Raw genomic sequence first — 25,266 nt, forward strand, 5'->3', positions numbered from 1 at the left:
GATGCCTTTAACAATATTGGAAGTAATGAAGTCTTCTCGGGTTATCAACCAAATCAACACATTGTTCTGTGGTGACGTTTCATCAAGTTTCCCACTTATCTTCAGGTGAAGTGTCGGGTTCATGTGCTCTCTGGTTCTTTATAGTTGCTGGACCACAGGCTCCTCTACCTTGTCTGTGTTGGCAGCAGCAATCGTGCATCTCTGGAAGAGATGTCACAGCGCATGGTGAGGGAGAGTTGTGGCCGGTGGTGGTGGGATCTCCCTGCGTGTGGGCTGGTGCCGACATTGCATCCTGGTGAGGTGTGTCCATTCTGTCCACTGCCTTCGCTGGTTTCACATCGGAGCATTCTTGTTGTATTTTTGTTATCACTTCATCCCATGCAGTGCTAAGTTGGAAACTGCTACCTTGGTTGACAAGGTTATCATGCACCTGTATTTCCACAGCCTCTTTAAAGATTGAATCCCAGAGCCCATTCGCCCTGCACAGCAGCTCTGTTTGTTCAAAATCAAACATATGGTTTTTCTTGAGACTGTGTCCCATCACTTCAGATTTCTCTATTTGGTCTAGGCGAATGCTCCTTACAAGTTCTGAGCAACACTGCGATACACATTGCTGTGTCTGGCCGATTTACTGTTTGCTGCAGTCGCAGCTGATACTGTAGACTCCAGGCATTTGTATTGCTAATTTATCCTTCACTGAGCCCAGCATATTTTTTTATTTTAGCCGATGAGCGAAAGATGGTTTTAATGTTGCCCTTTTCTAATATCCTGGCAATCTTTGCTGCAGGCAGCATATGAAAGGAATGCCAAGTGCTTAGTGTCTTCTTTGCGTACGTCTCCTCTCTTCTTCTTGCTTGGAAAGGACGTCTTATCTGTGTCTCAGAAGAGCCATTCTCACAAAAGGTTCTTCTCAAGTGCTGCAGTTTGGCAGGTGGACTCTCCTTGTCGCATATGTCTTGTGCTCTGTGCACCAAGGTGGTGAACATGGATTTGTGTTTAGCTGGATAGTGGCAGCTACTCGCGTTATGGTACAGGTCGGTGTGCGTCTTCTTTCTATAAACAGAATTGTCTAACATGATGTCAGTCTTCTTCCTTATTATGATGTTGAGGAAAGGGAGACATCTGTTTTCTTCCACCGCTACGGAGAATTTAATATTGTCATGTATGCTGTTGGGGTGCTTAAGAAATTTTTGTAGAATTTCTTCACCATGAGGCCTAATCAGGAATATGTTGTCCACATAGCTGTAGAACATCTTCAGTTTCAGGTGTGCCATTTTGAGAGCTATTTCTTTAAATGTGTATAGGTTTGCAATACATGGCACCAGGGGGAAAGGGGGGGGGGGGGGGGGGTGGACCCATGGCCACTCCATCTATCTGTTGGTAGAATTTACCACCACATTGGAACTATGAGGTAATGAGTGCATGGCAAAACAGTTCCACTGTGTCTTTGTTGAAGTGGTCCCTCAGTAGTGTCAAGGGGTCCTTGTGAGGTAACTGTGTGAAGAGAGACATGACATCAAAACTGGTCAGGATGTCTCCTTTGTCCAGATGTGTCCCTTGAATTTTTTGACATGATGAGGACAATGGCCCATGAGAGGCTTCAACAGCTACACCAGGTTTTTGGCTATTTCACAAGTTGATGAATTTATTGCATCCACTATTGGATGCAGTGGAACTCCCTTCTTGTGTACTCTGGAAGTCCATACAGGCATGGTGGTATCGCTCCTCTGGGCCACAGCCTTCTAACCATATGCTTGTCCATTCTTGAGCTGTTTAGCAGTGAGATTGTCTTCCTTGTCACCATTGATGTAGGACCATTGTTCACTTGTTTGTAAACTGGATCTTGTAAAAGGTCATCCTAGTGGCAAGCAAATGCACTGCGACAGTTGACTACTGGCAGAAGATTTAGAGTGGAGAGCGAGCTGACCAGGAGAGATTATATGATTCACAGACAGATGGTTTACACATCAATCATTCTGTCCTTTTGTTTAAGGCAGTACTGCAAGGTCAGGAGATACATCTGACCAGGCAGAAACAATATGGTGTGATTCATTACAAAGTTCAGTGATAAATTCTGTATTGATTGTTTCTTCTTCTTTAATTGTACGAAGAGAAATTGCAGAAACATGCAAATTACAGAAATCTCCTCAGTTTTTTCATTGTATAAGTCCTTCATGGTCAGAAATCTCTCCCAATACGTTTTAAATACTCAAACTCTTTTTCACTGCACTATAATAATAAGAATTAGTGTCAAAATTATTAGAACATACTGCCATTACTTACTGACAATTTTCTCGTACATTATTCTTGTGAAGAAGCAACTGGATTTCACAATAAACTGCAACACACATCTTACCAGAATGGCATAATCACTACAGGAATGTTGCCAGATTTTGTTATTAATATGTGACACCCTAATCACTGTGCATATCTATCCCTGTGTGTGTGTGTGTGTGTGCGTGTGTGTGTGTGCGCGTGTGTGTGTGTGTGTGCGCGTGTGTGTGTGTGCGCGCGCGCGCGCGCGTGCGTGTGTGTGTGCGCGCGCGTGTGTGGTCCAACACAGCTCTCAGCAATTTCAACAAAACTTGGTACACACCAAGATTAGTACAGCAAGAAAATTACCATGAAGGTAAGCCTCTTTGTACAGATGGAGGTGGCAAAATGGTGAAATGTATAACAAAAATGTCACCCAAATTTGGTACAAATATGATTCAGTACCAAGATGCTGTTGCCATCAGAAGAGATTGCTAACAAAACATTTGTGTGACCCGTTCAAGTGTGTAGAATCTGTACTAGATAGGGCTGACAGGGAATATTGAATTTAGAGTAAAAAGGGCAGTACAAATGGTCATAGTCTTGTTTGCCCCATAAACTATCTCCTGCAAGCCTACTTACAAAGTTTCACGAGCCAACTTTTAATGAAGAATTTAATGACAGCTAATCACAATTCTTTCTCAAGCACCATGTGTTTGCTTGTTGCTTGTTTTTGTAGGTACATGAAGAGTGTTGGCAAGTGTGGCTCGCTAAATCCTGACAACAATGCCCCCCCCCCCCCTTTCAATCATTTCAATGTGTTAATCACAAAGTTATTTTACTCCAGCTACACAACTCTCTTATGTATCACTTCTATACTGACTGTGAAAACAAGGTACTAATTACAGTGTGCGTAGAGATCTTTAAGCAGTCATTCATTCCTGTACTCCACACACGAAAGGAATGAGAAGAAGCCCTATTAACTGCAACAATTGGAAGTAACCTCTGAGATGCAGTTAACAGTGGCCTGTAGAGAACTGCATCTAGTAAAGCGCAGTTGAGTTTATGCTAACATTTATGCTGATAGTGGTTTAAACTTGGCCCCAAATATTTTATGTTTTTCAAGAGCATATAGTATTCTCTTCTTCACGTGCATTTGTGAGTGTTCTAAATATGTTTTGTACTCTTTAGGTCCATGATTGTTTCAGAATCCTTCATATGACAGATTGCAATAATGTAACAGCTAAGACAGATTTGTCTTTCTGAACATATAAATCCAGGAATGCTATGCACTTTCTTGAATGTGGATTTCAGAGAGAGGGCAAGAAATGTGGGTCAGTCTTAAATAATCACTAAGCCATTCATGCCTTTCTTTGCAATAGTTCTGATAATGCAGATATTAATAATAGGGCTTCTGTTGTATCTGATGAAAATATGGGAAAAGGTACTCTGGGATTGCAGCTTCAACCAAGTTCTTAAAGCCGAATACCTCAAATTGAAATCTATGATTAGCATGGGTGTAACTATAAGGCACTTAGTCTGATCTATTACAAGGGTTCAATTTTTATTATTATTATTATTGTTATTATTATTATTATTATTATTATTATTATTATTATTATTTCATTCATTGAGGTTAGGAATAAATTTGCCACTGGCTGCAAAAATGATCTCCAATTTCTATTTATTGTGCCACGATTGATTTCAGGGCTGCCAGGCTCATTCTCAGGCACACCTGGTCTATGTACACAGACTGATATGAGGTAAGTTTTTCCTGTGATCATAGGTTTGCTGCTGTCACTGTCCAGTAAGCTATGATCCTAAGGCAGACAAACACCATACCATTCCATAAAATTTCGGGCATACAGCCACATAAATTCAGCTTCTTTTTTTAATATTTCGGCTGAATACTGTCCAGCCATCTTCAGGGTCAGCCGAGGTGACTAACGCTCCAGCATTTGCTTTGTCCTTTTAAACCCGAGGACCAAACCACTGCTTGGTTTAAAAGGACGGAGTAAGTGCTGGAGCGTTAGTCACCTTGGCACACTCTGAAGATGGCTGGACGGTATTCAGCTGAAATATTAGAAGAAGCTGAATTTAAGTGACTGACCGCCGAAATTTTATGGAACAGTCGCCGAAATTTTATGGAACAGTCTTTGCGCTGCAAAACACGAAGATGCATACCCTCATACTGATTATACTGAGAATGGAGCTGGTAACCCTGAAAGCAAACATGGCACTTTAAAAAGAAACTGACAATCATTTTGGCACTCTAAGGCAAATGTATTCCTATTCTAATTCTGCATTCCCACATTTCATCAATGATGGAAGGTATAAATATTACTATTATTGTTGTTGTCGTTAATGTCTACTGATCCTTCACAGAGTTTCATATCACAGTATCCTTTCCTCCTCCTTACCTATGATTACAAAGTGATGTGAATGAAGACTTGTCAGATATTATGCTCCAACCATAGTATTCATTTCAAAGTGAAATTAATTATGGCTATAATGGAATGTTACATACAACTGTTCAGTTTAGTTTACTGGATGCCTGTGATGATATGGATGAGAATTGAAATGACGGGAAACTGCTGGAACATATAGCATCCATGAAAGATGTCCTGTTTGTTCTGTTTTTAAGCATGGCCTTTATTTCTGTTTAGTTTCCCTTTTCTCTTTCAAAGCCTCTTAAACAGTACATTTCCAGTTTTTTCATGATCTTTCACAATTTCTGGTACCTTACAAACTTTATGGAAGCACCGCCTCATCAAAAGCACCTTTCAGTTTCCATAGTATATGTCATAACCACGTCCCTTTTAACTTCTTTTCTTTACTGAAATTACCTCTGGTCATTCAACATTTATAATTATCATCTCATAATAGCAATTCCCAAACAATCAGATTTAATGGATTATATGTTAAGTGTCTTTCCCATTCTTCACATTCTAATAATACACTTATTGCCATCTCCATACTATTGTCGCCATAACTTTCATTGTTCTACATTTGTAAAGAGCAAGATGAGATACACCAGTGTAGGTAGCAGATCTGTGCATTCTCACATTGTCTAGCAGCAGTCATAATACTCAAACAAAGAGTACAAACCTAAAGTGGGCAATCCTGTAAGCTACTAACTACTTTCTAGTGGCTATTGATTTTGTAACTCTCTACCTACTGTAATGATTTGCTGTGTACATGTAGCAATGAATATTGATTAACACAGATTATTAGCTTTCTGGCTGCATTTATTAATGACCAAAAGCATTTAATAATAAGCAGTACTGTGTAAAAACTAAACCATCAAATATTATTACCAGAATGTATAAACATATTTAGAGAATGAGTAATGGTTATACAGAAAGTATACATCATTTAAGGGAACTGGCTTGGTAGCCAGCCTTTTTAGCAGTTTTTTTGTGACACAGTAGTGGGTAGTCATGGATTCAACATTTAGAGAAAGCCTCAAAGCTGCTCTTACATGAAATACTACTTGGGGACCTGCTAAAGTGACTATAGTATTAAAGTATTTTGATAAGGAGTGTTGTGTTTGTCAGTGAAGTGGTTCACAAGACACTGCTATGTGAAGTCAAGTGTTTTGGTTTTGTAAAGTGAAGCTCCCTCTGTGGAACAAGTTCAATAATTTCCTACATGAAAAGTGCTTCTGTTGGCACTTGTTTCATTTCATGAGCAGCAAACAAATACCCTTCGTATCTTCTGTGATCTAAAGTGCTCATATTTTACAGTAGTATATAATAATGCTGTTACAAGGTGAAATGAATACTTCCAGTACATAATAAAAATAGTCAATTAAATCTTTACAAATCCAGCTTAATGTAGGAATTTTACTATGGGCTGTGAATGATACGATGACATCAACTTCCACAGGTAACAAGTCAAATTAATTTTCATTCAGAGGATGAACTGTTGTGAAATTAATGACAATGAAAACAGTTTCTTTCATTACACATGACAAAGTTAGACTATGAAATGTTCAAACTCTTACAGAGATATGTTCAATTAATTCATGCTTACCACTACAACTACTGTAAAGTGTTAAATTCAAAAACTTCATAATTAATTTGGAATGATCCTTATACAACTATGTACACAGATAACCAGCCACCACAGCGCACTCTGTACCTTCAGTGCAGTCCACATTATTTATACATTTTTTTACTATGAGTCTTTTACATAACTGTTATTTATTATTGTATGTTGTGTGTGTTGACACTGAGTAGAAATGTATAGAAAGTGTTATTCAAAGTAAAGTGTCCTATTTATAGTATCTGTACCAACCCTCCCTCCAGCCATCTCATCTTTGCTGGAAAGATGTTAGTATGAGCAGCAACTCGTTCATTACTCCTATTGTAATTTTGATATATCATTTTCAAGTGTAGTAGCTTAAATTCATTGACTTGTCATTAGACACAGACTGAAAAATTAGTTTCAAAGCAGCTACTACAGGCAATTACTGTCTTGATTGTTGCAGTACAATGCCTCATGGTCAAATTAAAGGTCATTCCTAATTAGGAATAGGTGAAATGAAGAAGCATTAGCATCACAACATCCATAGCGAATCATTTGTTTTAAATTAGTTTTGAATAAACTAATTCTGATTTTTTGGGAAACAATCACTCTTATTCAAATTTTATACTCAAATAAATGCACTACTAGCTTTCTGTACTCAAGATTTGACACTTTTTTCACTCTCTACCTATTTCCGTATCTACACACTTGAGGTAGACAACTGCAACTCAAAAAACAACCTTATCAAAAGTGTATTATGGTCTCATTCCCTAAAAGCTACCAAGGCACCTGAATTCACATAATGATATCAGTGTACATACAGGGAAGTCTACACCATTCCTACATAGACAGGAAAATCTCTTGAAAAATGTTTTCAGTTATCAATACTTAAAGTGCATGACCTGTGTTGTCACTGTCAGGAATATTTCCAATATAATGGTATTCACCATGACATCTCCACTGCATATCTGCAACCTTCTTTTAAAAAGTGCTTTTCAGGGGCAAAAATTAAGATACCTTACATACCTTTCTGGGCATACACTGTTTCATTATCGTCACAAAAAAATAAATCCACCTTTTAATGCAGTTGTTATAGAATTAAAGAAATAAAAAATGAATGTTGCAAATAAAGGAGAAAAGGTACTGCAATACTTGAAAACTGTGTTACAAAATTTGTAATCTGTAAACAGTATGCTGGAAACTGAAGCAAGACTACTTCCAGCACTTCACTACAACACAAATATTTGTACAGTGCTTTAATACACACTATTTGAATAATATCCAAATGCTAAATTTATAACAAAATATTAAAAAAGATGTACTTGCCACAAAAAATGTTTATGACTGATGTACAAAATAATAATAGTAGTAAAATTGAAAGACAAATGTATAAGATGCAGAAAACCCCAATCTAAGAGCATGCATTACGTACAGGCTAGCAATAGAGCACAATAGCATACTGTACTTGAGGATTATCACACATATGCTACCTAATAACATTCTCAATGCAACTGACTGCTAACAGTGAGGGAGAGCTACAGAGTTTAAATCATGGCATGTGCACTGCAACAGACAGTAAAATGAATAAAAATGTAAATACAAACAGAAAAAAGTGTAGCAAGGTAACTTCTTTCTTAAGTCATTGTGATTTATACCCTGCTTACAAATACAACATTGTACAGTAACCTTTGACTCTGAACATGATATGTGCATCATTCCAATGGCATCCTAAAATGTCTGTAAGCTGCTCTAAACTACCCATGGGCCTTTTCCAAATCACTGACTCCATTATAAATCCCCATGATAAACCCTCACCACACCACTAGAAAGAAAGAAACTGAATATTCTAAATTCTTAGGAGTTTATATATAAAAACAAAGATGAGGTGACTTACCGAACGAAAGCGCTGGCAGGTCGACAGATACACAAACAAACACAAACATACACACAAAATTCAAGCTTTCGCAACAAACTGTTGCCTCATCAGGAAAGAGGGAAGGAGAGGGGAAGACAAAAGGAAGTGGGTTTTAAGGGAGAGGGTAAGGAGTCATTCCAATCCCGGGAGCGGAAAGACTTACCTTAGGGGGAAAAAAGGACAGGTATACACTCGCACACACGCACATATCCATCCACACATACAGACACAAGCAGGTAAGTCTTTCCGCTCCCGGGATTGGAATGACTCCTTACCCTCTCCCTTAAAACCCACTTCCTTTTGTCTTCCCCTCTCCTTCCCTCTTTCCTGATGAGGCAACAGTTTGTTGCGAAAGCTTGAATTTTGTGTGTATGTTTGTGTTTGTTTGTGTATCTATCGACCTGCCAGCGCTTTCGTTCTGTAAGTCACCTCATCTTTGTTTTTATATATAATTTTTCCCACGTGGGATGTTTCCTTCTATTATAATGATATTCTTAGGAGTTTATATTGAAAAGACCCCTGAACTGGAAGTTGCATGTTGAAAATCATCTTAAATATCTAAGCACTATAATTTTTGCTATAGGGAATACTAGATTGGGGCATGTAAATTAAAAAAACTTTACTTACTCTTCATAGTTTCATGCTAAATGTGTTATGACATTAATGCAGAAACTCATGATTGAAGAAGAGAGTGTTGGTTGAAGACAACAGTGTAAAAATGATTATACAAACCTTTACAGTTATAATCAGTTTAGTATACTGATGGCAGCCTCACAGTACATTTACTCCATTACAACATTTGTTATCAAAAACCAATTACATTTTGAAAACAACAGTAGCATTCATAAACATAAAACTAACAGGAAAACAGCTTATATTATCCTTTACTCAGCCTTAGTGTGGCACAGAAAGGAGTGAGCAATCTAGCCATAAAAACCTTTGACCACCTACCCATGAAGTAAAGAATTTAATAGATAATAAAACTGACTTCAAACACCAACTCAAAGAAATGGAAGTATGAAATCACATAAAAAGCAATTACTCTGTAACAAACCAATGGAGGCCACAGATCCTTAATGCAAACATAATCTGGAAATATCACTGAAAAACCTACAAAAATTGGTTGGTTGAATCTGGGTTCGCACTGTACATCATTCACTAAGATCTTGGAACTGAAGTCAAATATTTGGAATTTCAGATACTGATAATGGGTGAATGATAGACAGCTGAATTTTTATTTCAACAAATGTTAAACATTCATGCAACAATGTTCAAGAGCTGTTTATATGCCTATGTAGACCATCTGTCTTCAGGACATTAACATGTCTTTGGCATTGAATCTCACGGACTAGAGTAAAATTGTCTTCAGTTATGAGTCCCATTTCAAATTGAGCCCTGATGACCAGTGAAGACATGTCTGAAGATGCCACAGACAGCAATGGGATACCAACCTGACTGTTGCCCACCATATAGCCCAACAACCATGAGTGATGGTCTGGGACAACTATTCTTTTCATAGCAGGACACCTTTGGTTGTCATTCGTGGCTCCCTTACAGCACAATGATACATAAACAATATTCTATGCCCCTTATTACTGCCCTTCATGACAAGCCACCTGGGACTACATTTTAGCAAGATAGTGTCTGCCCACACATGTTGCGAGTTTCTACTGCTTGTCTTTGTGCTTGTCAAACCCTACCTTGGCCAGCAAGGTCACCGGATCTCTCCCCAACTGAGAATGTTTGCAGCATTATGGGCAGCACCCTCCAACCAGCTCAGGATTTTGATGATCTAAATACAATTGGACAGAATGTATCATGATATCCTTTGGAGGACATGCAACATTTCTATCAATGCCAAGCCAAATAACTGCTTAAATAAGAGCCAGACATTTAGCCCACTGCATTAGAAATGGCATGGTGAAATGCACTTGACAAAAAAAAAAAAAACTGTAACTCCAATTTATCTGGAACTGTAATCATTTGTTTGGCTGTACATGTACATCACAGCTACTGATTTCTGTCTCATTAGGATAATCACTTCATGGTGTCTAGTTGCGTTTGTCTCTCAGTGTATTACAAAAATTGAACTCTTTGATATTACATTCAACATTTACTATCCAGTAAATCTTCCATGCCTCACATTCTGATCAATTATCCTCTCTATTGTGCTTTCCTTCTTTGATCATTTTCCATTCTTTTGCAAGCTTTAAAGTTCTTGTGATGTGTGAAGACTTCAGACTTATTTATGAGTATACAAAAATGTCAGTTATTTGGGTAGAAATAGGAAGAGTAGTTTTGTCAGCAATGGCACTGTTACAGCACAAAAAAATAAGATGGCTGTTATGTGGAGTGATCATATTTTTCATTTGCAAGGCAAATTGGTGCAAAAAGTTATTGACAGCTTGGTACTTGTTTAGGGAAGCAATTAACTGACATGGGAAGTGACACTGTAGTAATTTCATTGTGCTGCAGAGATAAGGAAGACACAACATGATGTGGCAGGCTGTCTTTGAGACAGGCATTGGTCTTTGAGCAATTGGAAGCTTTGGTGTTGTCCTCACTATCATCCATGTGATCAACAGGGAGTTAGCTTTAGGCCATTGCAACAGAACTGGTATGGGGAGATGCACTTGATTAAAATAAAAACAAAAAAATAAAAAAAAACTGTAAATCCAGTTTCCTGACACCTATTCAAAAGAAGCAGCTGTACAAGCAATCTTAACAAAAGTGCAAGCACATTGAAAACTGGTTTTCAGCAATGTGAGTATAATGACCCCTCTCCCTTTTCCCTACCATTTGTGCTCAAATGCCTTGTCACCATCTGCTTGAGCACAAACTATTAAATTCTTGGCAATATTTTGCGATTCCCTGACCTTTTGCTGATCAGAAGAACCACCATGTGATAAAATATTTAACCAGTGGTGATTAGGCTACTACTAGAATGAGGAATAATAAATGTCTAGGACCTGAAACCGCTTTTCTACCTCCTACCAAAAATACAGTTTTTTTATGAATACACATTGTGTCTACCAGAATAGAACACTGATTTCACTCCTGCAAATTTAAATTATGTTATGCTAAGGTTCATCCGTATTTGGATGCTATTTTGTGCTATTACACACATTCTAATTGATAAACAGAAAGCTGAGACACAATATATTTTCAAATTTTCTCTTTATTCTTATGTAATGAATCTCGTCTGAACAATAAACAGCTCTTGAAATTATGTTAAACAGATTAAATAAGTAGAACATGAGCAAAAAATCATACTTGCTTCTTAAAAAACATAAAATAACAGAAGATGGAGGGTTAAAGCTGATGAGGCCAAAGGTGAATTTAAAACAAATGAAACATAAGAAATACAATTCAATAGAAATAAAACAACTGCAATGAAAAAAAGGGAAGAAGAGAAAGATAAAAAGAAGAGACAGAGAAAGAGGAGTAAAATAAAGAATTAAGATCCTTCTCTACAAGAAGCAATGATACTTCTCTACATGTGATTTGACTGATAAGTGATAGCTTCATTTATACAGCAGCAGTTAAAAAACAAATAGTATAAAACATTATGTAATAAACATCCCTATTAAATATTCAAAAAGAAATACATACTATATTGCACACTCACTCTTCTTCAACTGTTCCAGTCTACTATGGGTTGAGACTTGTTCATGTGCTTTTTCTAGATACTGTAGCATTGAAATGTTACAAAATCGCTGTTGTGACTATACCAGTACCAGCAAAAAGCATTAATGCACGAACACTACAGCAACCTGAATATGTTGCCCCATCATCATAAGAGCCATCAGTGTTGGCAATATGACAAGCACTGTAATAGAACAGAAGCAACACTCCATAACTAGTGCAGGGATGTGGCATTCTGTAAACACAGCCCAGCAATGGAAATAAATGTGTCTATTGGACTTCATCCATAAATTATAAGATAATATCATCAAAAGATAGCTTCCTTTTTAAATAAAACTTTAATAACAAGTGGACATACAGTCAATTTAAAATTGTTAGATTTTCTCAAGTAATTTCCTTTTACTTTCAATCCACTCATTTTTTTTTCCTTGCATACAGCCGAGAATCACAACACTGAGTTGTAAATGAGATGAACACAGAAGAAGTTGTTTGTGACACTGTCTCACTGCCAGTTTTTGAGAAAAAAAAAGTCAAAACATGCTAAAATTAAAACAAACAAATAAAAATAACCTATTAAATACTTCAATATTTTATTTCTGTTATATGAACTTAATTCCTCCTTCTCCCTCTCCTCTTTCTAAATGCACAAGCTTACTGCAACAACATAACTGATGAATTTATATGTTGTTGTCACTACTCAATCTCCTCCCCCCCCCCCCCCCCATTACTTTTCTCCATTACCAAACTGACTATTCCTTGATGGGCCCAGGTTGTATCCAATAAACCAAGCCCTTTTTTAAATCAAGCTGGGCGATAAATGTCCTTTCTCCGGTGTTTGATTCAGTATCTCTTCATTAGTTATTCAATCATTCAATCTCCCACTTTACCTTCAGAAATCTTCATTACCACCAACTTCAAAAGCTTCTATTCACTTCTTGTCTGTTCTATTTATCATCTAAATTTTGCTGCCTTATAAGGCTATGCACTAGACATTTACTTCCATAAAATACTTTCTAGCATTTAAATTTATATTTTATGTTAAAATATTTCTCTTTTTCAGAAAAGTTTGTTTGCTATTGCACATCCCATTTTACATGCGACAAGTTCCGAACTTCGAAGTTGTGTTCAAGTTGATATTGTCCAACCAATGTCTGATTTCCTAATCTAATTTCCTCAGCATCACCTGATTTAATTCAACTACATTCGATTACCTGTTGTTCATCTTCTAGAATCTTTTTGAGAAATGGATTCCATTCAACTGTTGTTCTTAGTGCTTTCCTGTCTCTGACAGGGGAGGTACGTTGTCGGCAAACCTCAGAATTTTTATTCTCTCCCTGGACTTTAATTCATTTTCAAATCTCTTCTTTATTTCTTTTACTGCTTGCTCAGTGTACATGTTGAATAACATTGGAATAGGCTATAACTCTGGCTCACTTCCTTCTCATCCACCGATTCCCATTGATATCCTTCAACTCTCGTACCTGTGGTATGGTTTCTGTAGGAGTGGTAGATAACCATTCACATTTTATATGGGGCAAGTTCCGAACTTCGAAGTTGTGATCAAGACGATATTGTCCAACCAAGCTAATCTTCACCATGGGAGGTTATACAAGTCATTCCATTCTTTTGAAAATAATAAATAAACACAATAAAAAACTCAGCATTTTGCAATCATGATTTGTTAGGATAACAGTTCAGTAATATTCGTACCTGTCAGCAGTGCCTTATCTTACTTTAGGCATTTCAATGCCTTCTTGCACCTAACAGCCTTCCCTTCTTTTCTTAGACCTATATTATACTGTCAAACTCTTTGGTAATTCTTTTATAAAAGCTCAAACTACACTAAAACAGCTGACTGGTATCAACAACAAACTGGCCAGCATTTTTTTTTTTTTAACCCAGTCAGTTTCGTCTCTGTGGGCACGTCAGCTACATGAATCTCCAGGTTTAAGTGATTTCATTAATTGAGATAACTGACTGGCACAAGTATATGACAGCCGTACGCATCTTTTCACTTAGTCTTGGGTCTGAATGATTTCACTTGCATACTTTTTCAGCCTTTTCAGTAATTTATCAAAAATGACTAGTTTTTCAGCCTATTCAGTTATACAACAACTATGACTAGGGTAATCATCTCCTGTAAAGATAAATAATGTACATCATTTCAAAACAAGGTGAAAAAAAACTCATTTTTAAAAATGAAGTATTTTTAAAATTTATCTATTTATTTACTTAAACACAAATTTTTCATACTCTTGGCATTAAATATGGCTTTTTGGTTGATTTTAAAAGATTAGTAACTGGTCCTACATTATAAATTTATGTTTAAATAAAAGAACAAATGCTCTTTAATTTATTGTTTCTCTGTCTCTCTCTTCCTGCTGGTTTGCACCAATCACCAATAATTCTGTTTTGTTAAATGCTGAAGTGATGTGAACAGAAAGCAATCAATTTTTTAAATTGTTTGCTGTTTAAGTATATACTGTTACTTCCTGGAAGTGTGTAGGGAAATATTTGTTATCATTCGTTAATTTTATTTGAGCTTCTTTAATTAATATGGGTTCATAATATGAATCATATTTGAAGATACTGTATATCATAATGAATTTAACTTAAGGCTGTTTCTATTCCCACACCATGGAGTGTTTCAGAATTCTGATCCAGGCACAAAGTTCACTGTTAAGAAAAAAAAAAGAGAAGAACTGAAAGCTAATATCGGAACAGCAACAAGTGATAAAGCAGGGATACATAACACTATAACTGACTGAATCAACTGTTTTCATTTGGTTGCTCCCACAGACTACTTTCACTCCAAAGAATGAATGAAAAACTGTAGCAATGTAAAGTCTAGGTTGAAAAATCAACAACATTATGCAAAGGATAGAGTGCTACTCACCATAAAGATGAGAAATTCAGTTGCAGACAGGCACAATGAAAAGACTGTTACATATTGAGTTTTCAGCCGAAGTTTTCCTCAGAAAGAGAAACACAGATATTCACAGAAGCAAGCACACCACAGACACACGTGACCACTACCTCCAGCCAAAATGCAATTGTGTACATCGAATAGATGCAGCAACCTGGAGTGATGTGGAGAAGGGATAGCAGAGTACAGTTGGAGATGAGAAGTCAGCATGGAGTGGGAAAGGAGAGGAGCAAAAAAGTGGAAAATACCAGTGGGTGTACGGGCGGTGAGCTGTGCATAGTGAGGGTGATGGGATGTGAATTGACAGGAGATTATAGGACAGAAGGGGTGGAAACTGTTGGGTGCACAGTGGGGGGACAGTAGGTTACCGTAGATTGAGGCCAGGATAATTTCAGGAACGGAGAATGTATTGAAAGGTTAACTCTGATTGGTGCAGTTCAAAAGAGTTGGTGTCAGAGTGGAGGACTCAGATGGTCTGGGTTGGGAAGAAGCCATTGAAATCAAGCATGTTATGTTCAGCTGTATGTTGTCACAGGGTGGTCCACTTTTCTTTTGGCCATACTTGAGAGGTGGCTATTCATCCATTACCAACATCAGGATGAATAACCATGCTTGATTTCAATGGCTGCTCCCCGACCTGGACCACCTGAATCCTCCGCTCCACCATCAGCTTCTCTGAACCAAGCAGACAGCAGTTATCCTTTCAACCATTCTCCACTCCCAAAATCGTCCCAGCTTCAACTTACAGTAACCTATTGCACCAAACCCTCAACCTAACAGTCTCCACTCCCCCTGTGCTATCACCTGCCCCCAATTCATGTCCCCTCGCTGTGGACAGCTCACTGCCAATGCACCCCATTGGTCTTTCCCCCTTTCTGCTCCTCTCCAGTTTATGCTCCCCAAGACCCTTCCCCCCTCGCCTATCTAACCCAGAGCTTCCCAACGCTGCACCTCACAGCCCTGTCCTGCCACTATCTAATCCCTGCATGCTTCGCCAAGCAATGCTGACTTCTCTCCACCTACCCATACAATTCTATCCCTTCCCCTTCCCCAACCTACTCCAGATTGCTACTTTTGTACAAAATGACACAGTCGCATTTTGTCGGAAGATAGTGATCATGTGTTGCATAATGTGTGGTGGTATGTGTTTTCCTTCCTAAAGACAGCTTCAGAGAAAAGCTAAATGTGTAAGTCTTTTTGTTGTGACTGTCTGTAACTCAACATGTCGCCTTTATAGTGAGTAGCTATGTATACTTTGTACAACATTGTTGAATGAAAAATTCGACTAATACATAAAACCTCAACTAAATGAGTCTACTGTTTTCCAACAATCAACTGAATGCATTGTTTTCATTCAATTGTTCCCATTAGTATTTAGTATTGCCTACATGTGGCATCCAATCTTTCTCATAACACTACATGATCCTACAGCTTTGCATTACTCCCTTTGATCATTCTTGCTATATCATTTTGAACTTCCTGTCAATCTAATTTTTCAGATGTCAACATTTCCTTCTGCCTGCATCATTTGCTGCATTTTTATATTTTCTCTTTTCCTCAATTAAATTCGAAGTCGTGTTTGTTATTCAAGTGTTTCTGCTTAGCTTCATCTTTCTGGCCACTTGATCCTCTGCTGCCTTTATTATTTCATCTCTTAAAGTTACTCATTTTTCTTTCATTGTATTTTTTTTTCAATCAATCATTGCCCAACTGTTAAATACCAGCAGCTCTCTCAATTTATTCAAGTTCCATTTCCTCAATTTCCTACAATTTTTCAGTTCTGATCTTCAGTTCAAAATAATTTAACCATAATCACAGACCACATCTGTTTCTGCAAATGTTTCATTGTTTAGCACTTGAATCTTAAATCTTTCTCAATATTATGTAATGCCAAATGTAATCACCAGACACAAAAAATCCCACATTCTTATAAGCCCAACTCACACAAATACAGCCACTATTGTTTCCGGGCACTAAGGCACAATTTAGTACATGAAGATGGCAGTGGCTATGTGTGCGAGAGTTGGACTTGCTTGTGTAAATGTGTATGTATTTGATATACGTTGAAGGATTAGTCCAACAGTGGAATATACCTAGCATTCTTTGTCGTTATGCCTAACTGCAGCTCAATGACTCCTCTATGTGATGAGTAGTAATTATCCTTTTCAGACTGTTATTATCCCATCTTGGATTTCCCATTGTTTGATTTTACCATTACATAATATATACAGGGATATTATAATGAAAGTTAAACTTTCAAAACACTGTAGAAATAACACAACTGGTCAGAATGACGTCAAATTGCAATGGAACATTATTGGAGAAGGGGGAAAACGTAAGGCAGAAGAAAAAAAAATAAAAATTGTATGAAAATTGATCAATAGATGGCGCTGTATGTGTCGGAATACGTAAACCAAAACATCTGTCATGTGCATGACCCTTTGAAGTTGGTATAAACACACTGGGTACACGGCTTTTCCTCCTTTCATTTCTGCGACATTTGCCTGCTCTCTGCTTGTAAAGCTGTATTACAAGAATGATGACTGTCCACATGTTACTCTCCAGAAATTCTGGACACTGAAGGTTTTAGGAAAAAAGGCATTGGTCTGATGACTGCCATGAGTCTGGAGAAAATGATTCAGAAATTTGAAAACACGGGTTCTTTTGGCGTGCAACCTGGTAGAGGGAGGAAACGAATTGACTCAACGTCAGTGGAAGCAGTGGCCACAGCAATGCAGAAGGAGATGAGAAGCGGTGTGCAAATGTGTAGTGTACGGAGAATTGCCCGAACACTAGACATACCCGTGAGCACAGTGCGTAAAATTCTATGAATTGTCCTTCTTTGCCATCCATTCCAAATTACCCAGTGTACAAGTTGCTTCCTGTTGACCTGCCAGTAAGAGAGACCTTTGCTTTAGAATTTCTTGCTTGCATGGAAGTGGACAATGATTGCCAGTGGAAGATTTTGTGGACAGATGAAGCCCACTTCCATCTGGCAGGATGTGTCAATACACAGAATTGTCAAATATGGGCAGCACAAAATCCACACGCAAATCACCCAGTAACACTTCATCCTGAAAATGTCACAGCGTGGTGCAGGTTTACGGCATCATTTATCATAGGGCCACATTTTTCGAAGAGACAAGTGCTTACAGTCCTGTTACCTGTACCATCACTGGTAAGCACTATGAGTGTCTTTTGCACAATCACATCATACCAGATCTTCAACAGCGTGGATGTGTGTATGGGATCATTTTCATGTAAGATGGCACACCTCCGCACACTGCAAGTCCAATTGAGCAGGTGCTAGAGCCATTTCGGAAATGCTAGAATTATCAGTTGCCATTTCCCTACAGCCTGGCTGTCCCAGTCACCTGACCTTAATCCGTGTGACTTCTGTCTGTGGGGCTACCTGAAAGATGTTGTTCTAACATTCTGACTGCAAACTTAGCTGCATCGAAGGTATGCATTGTGCAACACATTCTGAATGTGACCCCAGAAACACTTCAGTCAGTTGCAGAACATGCTGTTTCTCGATTTCAACTTGTTGCAGAAAATGGTGGTATTGAACATGTTTTGCACCAGTCGCATGGAAGGTAATAATCTTATTTGATTTTGATTGATGCTTTTTATGCGGTTTTTGGCCTCAGGACCATTAAAAACTGATTTGAGCTATGCTTTTTATGCGGTTTTTCGCCACAGGACAATTAAAAACTGATGTTTCTGATCCAATGTGATATGACCTTGCCGTGGCGGACGGGCTTACATAACTAACAGTATCACTCCTGTACACCCATGCACACTGAGTAGTACAGTTTGTTTAATGTCAAATGTACACCTTAGTCATTGTTGTATGATTCATTTGTCATTTGTAGTCAAGCACCATTAAATTACGTCTACAGGGCCATCTAATGTTAATTTTGTAACTATTTATTTTTCTTCTGCCATGCGTTTCCCTCTTCTCGAAAATATTCCGTTGCAATCTGACATCATTCTGACTAGTGGTTTGAAAGTTTAACTTTAATTATAATCACCCTGTATATCTGAAACTTTCCTGTGTCTCTAAGACTCTTTCTGGTATACTATCTGTTTTTCTCATACTGAAATCAAGTAATAATGATTAAATCATGGAACGTGCATAATTCTATCAGGCAGCTCCCCTTTCATTCCTCTCCTCCAATGTACATTCTTACTATCTTTCCTTCTCCTCCTCTTCTTACTATCTAATTAAAGTCCCCCATCACAATTATATTTCTGTCTCCCTTAAGGCACTGAATAATTTTTCTTTCATCGCAGTCTGTTCCTCATCTGTGAGCTAGTAGGAATATATAGTCGTACTTCTGTGGTGGGTCTTGGGATTAGCTATAATAACATATTCACTACGCTGTTTGAGGAGGCTCACCTGAATTTCTATTTTCTTTTTCATTGTTACGCCTACCACTGCATCACCCACATTTGACTCTGTTTATAACCCTCACTAGAAATGCTGTACTTAGTCACAACACTTCACCAGTTCCCACTATATAAATTCCAACAAATGCATTTCTATTTTCAAATTCTCTAACATTCTATGCCCCCCCCCCTCCTCCCTACCCTCCTCTCCCAATGACATCATCCTCTGAGATGACCTCGCCCAGAGGGCCAGTTTTACCTCCTGAATATTTTGCTCACAATGATGCCATCATGAAATAAAAAGGAACTGTAGTTTCGCCTAGCTATCAGCCCTAGCACAGTACCAACTTAGGAAAACCATGTTACCTAATGTTACAGGACCAGATGAGCACTCATCCAGCCTGTTGCCCCTGCAACTACTAAAAGTGCTGCTGCTACTCTTCAAGGAAGCCTATGTTAGTCAGGCCTCACAACATGTACATGTCTGATGTGGTTACACTACTGGTATGACTATCTGTAGCACTGAGGCAGCACACAAGCATTCCAATGAGGTCTAAGAGAATTGTGATAAAAATGTTCATTTGACAATGACTGTCTCAAATGATTACAATTATAATTTAGCATACTGTACTATTTACTTCAGAATTTCATAAAAATGAAATTTATATGAGTGTGGTGAAGTAATTACTCAAAGTCTGGGTCTCTACATTATAAAATATGAGAGGAAACAAGGTTATGCAGGTGTATGGTCCTTATAAAGTGACCTCTGCTTGCTCTGATGCATATATGCCTAGGTACAGAGATGTTAAAAATAACTGACAATATTTCCTTGTGATATGCATTGCAGTAAAATACGCTGAAACTTTTTCACTGTAACAACTTATTTGGGGATTTCCCAATTTTCTGTTCTTCTCCAACTGATATATATATTTAAATGCACCTTATTTGTTCATTTACTATTGTGCTCCAAATTGGTTTGCAAATATTAACATTTCATGGCACTCAGCCATGTATTGCATTGCACTTTAGCATAGGCTTCTTGAACCCCAAGATTTGAAGGCAACACAACTTATGTCACTATCAACTTCATATTCAAAGAGAATCTTAGACTGCCAAAATCATATTGTAGGGGAATATTAAGGTAATATTCAAGTTATGAGCTTTTCTTTAAAAAATAAAATAAATAAAAAATCTTTTAACTGGTCAGCATGTAGCCATGTTTAAAAAATAATTTGTGATGTGAATATAAAATGACTCATTTCACATCATTATCACATAGTACACTAATTTGTGGAACGCGAAACTAACCAAACAATTTAGCACTTTTAATAGTTTTTTCCAGGCGTAACACAAAATAAATAAATTCAAAACTTAAGGTAATAGCTTTAGATGCTTTAATTCATGGATGAAGAGCCAATAGACTACTGTGCCAATCTGTGCGCTGGGGAAATCCTCCATGCCAATGCCATCAGTTTTTGCCCCTGCTTTTACTCTCACCTGTATCATGTCTAAGTTGAAGGTGTCATCGATGTCTACACAAGGTCTCACCTTGACCGGTGTGCAGGGAAATTCTGGAAATGCCGCTGCCACAGCTCTCGCTCCTGCTTCATTTGTCCATTCAGACAAACCAACAAAGAATTCGCGACCTACAAATGACAGACTGGTTGTATCACGAGGTAAAATTGAAGGATGGGTTTGGTGAAAAGCTAGATCATACAATTCAAAACTGACAAAAAGAGGCCAATGTAAGCCACATGTCCAACAAAATATAAATTCTCATAACTGTCAACCCTAACAGAAATAGAAACTTCATAGATTGATATGAGTATGTAGCATTATTTGTTCATCAATATAATACAAAAGCCATGAGAAATACGCCTATTCAACAAATGACTGTAAGCTTCATATTACAATCATTTTACCAATTGTGAACACATGAAAGAAGAAAGCAGCATAAGGCAAGTAAATGACTGACCCTCACAGGGAATTTCACAAAGAAAACTGTTAGCATTACAAAATTAGAAACTTTTCTCATATTACTTCCACAACTTAGTTGTCTTTTTCCCTTCCTTGATTTTCAGGAATAGATTTTTCGGTTTTGTATCACCTACAATCAAATATCCCCCACTGCCTGCACATAGAATATATCATTACTCGGTAATTTTTTTGGAAAATGTAGATATAGCCTACAGTAATTCAATTCTGAGAGCAGCAGATTGTTCTCCATTAGTGCTGGACTACTAGGAATGGAATGTGGAAGAAACAAATGTATTGTATCAGTGCAAAACAAACATATGAAAGAGCAAAAGCCATCTAGGCAATTCGAATTAGCCCTGATAAAATTTACAGTAACAAAAACCCACTGAATGTTATTCATCTGGATAATCTACCTTGAAAAGCTGCATGTAAAGCAATTTACTTTCCAATATAGAAATGAATTACCTGCATTCAATGCAATTACAATTAAAGTTACATTAAATTTACATCTAAAAACCTCTGAAAAATGTTTACACATCATAAATATTGTAAGTAAAAGCAGCCAACATTACCTAAGCAAATTCAATTTTTAAAACACGAGTCAGATCATTTTACAGCCCAGAATACAGATGTAAAATATAACATCTCAACAAGATCATTGTAGATGATTTAAGTAGAAAATGCTGTCACATACTTAAGCTGTTCATTGCCTAATTAAGTTCATGAATGAGAAATCTAAATATGAAATGAAAAATAACTAGCCACTTCAAATTGTCAAAACATTTTTAGTTAAGTCCTGTTTATTTGATAAGAACTACGAAATGAAGTAACAGATTTTCTATAAAAGAAATTTACTATTTATCCTTCAACCAGTTTCTTGTGGAAATGCAAGGGTTAAGTTAGTGACCTGAATTCAATGGATTTGACAACCTGCTGATAGATATTACAATTTTTCATAACTGTTCCCTACAAAATAGATATTAAATCTTTGCACAATGTTGAAAACGTGTGAAAATGCATGTTTTCTCTGTTGTTCTCCCCTAATAGCTGTATAGACAACTGCATGTATGGGCAGTGTTCAGTAATACTTTCTTAACACTTACAGCACCAACAAGAATCCAAACAGTAGCTGTACCTGTGAACAAGACATCTCCACCATCCAGCTTTGCTGATTCATCTGCAATTTCAACAATTGGAAGGTCAAGTTCTTTCTTCAAAACTGCTCTTACAGTTTCCACCTGTAGGTTGAAACCAGACTATATTAAATTAACGAACCTACAAAAATGAGATTATCTGTGGAACATTTATTTGTTAAGATAGCAATAATAGGAAAGGGTTTTCATGTTTGATGTCAGTGTTGACTTGCATCGCATTAACTTGACAAGAACTATGCTGATTTATTGCATACAATTCAGGACCAAAAATCCGATTTCATTTCGAAAGTAAACTGATGTAATCTTAATTTCACTTTTACGTACGGAATTCGTGGGAAAAATTTCTTTAAATCCGTAAAATGAATTAGTAACAACAAAATATCCACCTCAAGTCCGAGCCGATTTATTCACGATCCGCTAAGGTACAGTCAAGTCCGCTCCCCTTTAATGTAAGTCGACCGAGAACGGTGCGCTACTATTTCCTGTAACAGACAGTGAAAGGAAGTGTTGTATGAGATCATCAATCGGCTGTAACAGGCGATAGTAGCACACATGACATCACTGTGCCGGTGATGTCATACGTGCTGCAGTCTCTGACCCACTTGAGAAAAGGCGCGACTAGATAGTGAGGACTTGACCAGAGCGCACTAATTTAAACGTCATGAACAACTACCCTATGGAGCTTTAAAGTCGTCTCTGTATCGAGCATGCGCACAACCGCTTTCTAGCTCCAACCCCGTGACCCAGATCTGGGAAGGGTGCTACATACACCCCACGAGATTCCCGCCCGTCTACCAAAATAAAACAATTGCATGTAATGACTGACGTCACTCCTGCACACGCCTCAACACTGGCGTTTGCTCACCTCCTTCGTGCGACTCGCCGATCCCGGTCGGGTGATAAGCGCTATTCCGTTGCATACGACGGCCGTATCCTCTACGTAAACGCATTCTGGCTGCGCTTCGTCCGGTGGCAACTCGATTACGTCGAGACCCAACTCGCGTAGAAGTCGCACGTAAGCTTCATGTTGCCGCTTCGCCTCCTCGAGCTCGATTTCGGCTCGCGTCCTGAATGAGAGCGGTATGCGACACACCACTGCGTGTGTAAACTTCAGAGAAGACGCCATGTTGCTTCTGTGGTCTCCGAGCTACTGCGGCCGCGTTCCAGCCCGGTGTGTGTGCGGCGGGGGGGGGGCGGGTCGGCGGTGCAGTGGCGGCCGCGCCTCGTTGGCCAGAGCCCTCGCTCGACGCCCAATGGCTCGGCGCGTCTCCCCACTGCTGACGCTACCCGATGCAACAGGCGCCAAAGTGGAAAGGGGTAAACGCATCAAGGAGCCCCAACAACCCAAAAAATATATTTTCTTTGTGTGGACAACTTATAAGGAAAGAAATTTTTTAAAGCTAACAACTAGTGCATCATTCTCCAAGGCATGCAAAATTAACTTCTACGTCTACATCTACATCGACATCTATAGCCTGCAAACCACTGCGATGTGCATGGTACCAGTTCACTGACGTTCCATCCCGTTCCATTCACGTGTAGAACGCGGGAAAACGATTGTTTAAATCCTTCTGTGCGTCTGTAATTAATCGAATCTTGTCCTCGCGATTCCTATGTGAGTGATATATAGGGGGTTATAATATGTTCCTAAAGTCGTCACAAATCCAGTTCCTGAAACTTAGTAGCCGACCGTGGTGGCCACGCGGTTCTAGGCGCTGCAGTCCGGAACCGCGCGACTGCTACGGTCGCAGGTTCGTTCGAATCCTGCCTCGGGCATGGATGTGTGTGATGTCCTTAGGTTAGTTAGGTTTAAGTAGTTCTAAGTTCTAGGGGACTAATGACCTAAGATGTTGAGTCCCATAGTGCTCAGAGCCTTTTGAACCATTTGAACCCGAAACTTAGTAAGTAGACTTTATGTCTATTTTCGAGAGTGTTCCATTTCGGTTTCTTCAGCATTTCTGCGACGCTCTCCCGTGGTGCAAACACAATCAAACGTCTGACCATTCGTGCTGCCCTTCTCTGTATACGTTCAATATCCCCTATTAATTCTATCTGTTACGGGTTACACATACTTGGCCGGCCGAGGTGGCCGAGCGGTTCTAGGCGCTACAGTCTGGAACCGCGCGACCCACTGCGGTCGCAGGTTCGAATCCTGCTTCGGGCATGGATGTGTGTGATGTCCTTAGGTTAGTTAGGTTTAAGTAGTTGTAAGTTCTAGGGGACTGATGACCTCAGAAGTTAAGTCCCATAGTGCTCAGAGCCATTTGAACCACACATACTTGAGCAATACTCTAGAATGGGCCACACAAGTGATACGTAAACAATCACCTTTGTAAACCATTGCATTTCCCAGTATTCTACCAATAAACCGAAGTCTACCACCTTCTTTACTCAGGACTGAGGCATTATTTGTGTGAGCTGGCTGATACCAATTGGGTCTCACTGATATTACGGAACGCTATGTTTTTTTCCGTTTCGTTAAGTGCACAATGTTACAATTCTGACCGTTTAAAGCAAGTTGACAATCTTTGCACCTATTTGAAAACTTATCGAGGTCTGACTCAATATTTATGCACCTTCTTTCAGACAGTGCTTCATCGTAGATAACTGCATCACCTGCAAAAAGTCTGAGGTTACTATTGATATTGTCTACAACACGAACAGCAGGGGTCCCAGCACACTTGATATTGTCTACAACATGAACAGCAGGGGTCCCAGCACACTGCCCTGGGGTAAACACAAAAATTAACTTTTGCGTCTCAGGATGACTCTCCACCCAAGATAACATGCTGCGTCCTCACTGCCGAAAACATCCTGAAGTCCGTCATAAATTTCGCTCGTTATTCCATATGTTCGTACTTTTGACATAAGTGCAGATGGGTACTGAGTCAAAGGCTTTGCGGAAATCGAGGAATACTGGCGTCTACTTGACTGTCTTGATCCAAAGCTTTCAGAATATCATGCGAGAAAAGTGT

The 25,266-nt window shown here is 38.5% G+C and overlaps 1 protein-coding gene across 2 annotated transcripts in view; it reads right to left on the reverse strand.

Moving 5' to 3' along the window:
- The window catches only part of LOC124712925 (N(G),N(G)-dimethylarginine dimethylaminohydrolase 1), a 68,899-nt gene extending 45,449 nt beyond the window's left edge, over positions 1-23,450 (reverse strand). The window contains exons 1-3 of one of the 2 annotated variants that reach the window (XM_047242910.1): positions 23,157-23,450; positions 22,273-22,375; positions 20,709-20,806 (exon numbers count right to left, since the gene is read on the reverse strand). In XM_047242910.1, the coding sequence (XP_047098866.1) occupies positions 20,709-20,806; positions 22,273-22,375; positions 23,157-23,417 (462 nt within the window). In that variant the 5' untranslated portion in view covers positions 23,418-23,450. Of the gene's footprint in view, positions 1-20,657; positions 20,807-22,272; positions 22,376-23,156 lie in introns of both variants that reach the window. The other variant, XM_047242909.1, reaches the window with a different exon arrangement.
- Between the last annotated feature and the right edge of the window lie 1,816 nt (positions 23,451-25,266).

Source organism: Schistocerca piceifrons, chromosome 1 (genome assembly GCF_021461385.2).
Source record: "Schistocerca piceifrons isolate TAMUIC-IGC-003096 chromosome 1, iqSchPice1.1, whole genome shotgun sequence".
In the NCBI taxonomy this organism is placed as follows: domain Eukaryota; kingdom Metazoa; phylum Arthropoda; class Insecta; order Orthoptera; family Acrididae; genus Schistocerca; species Schistocerca piceifrons.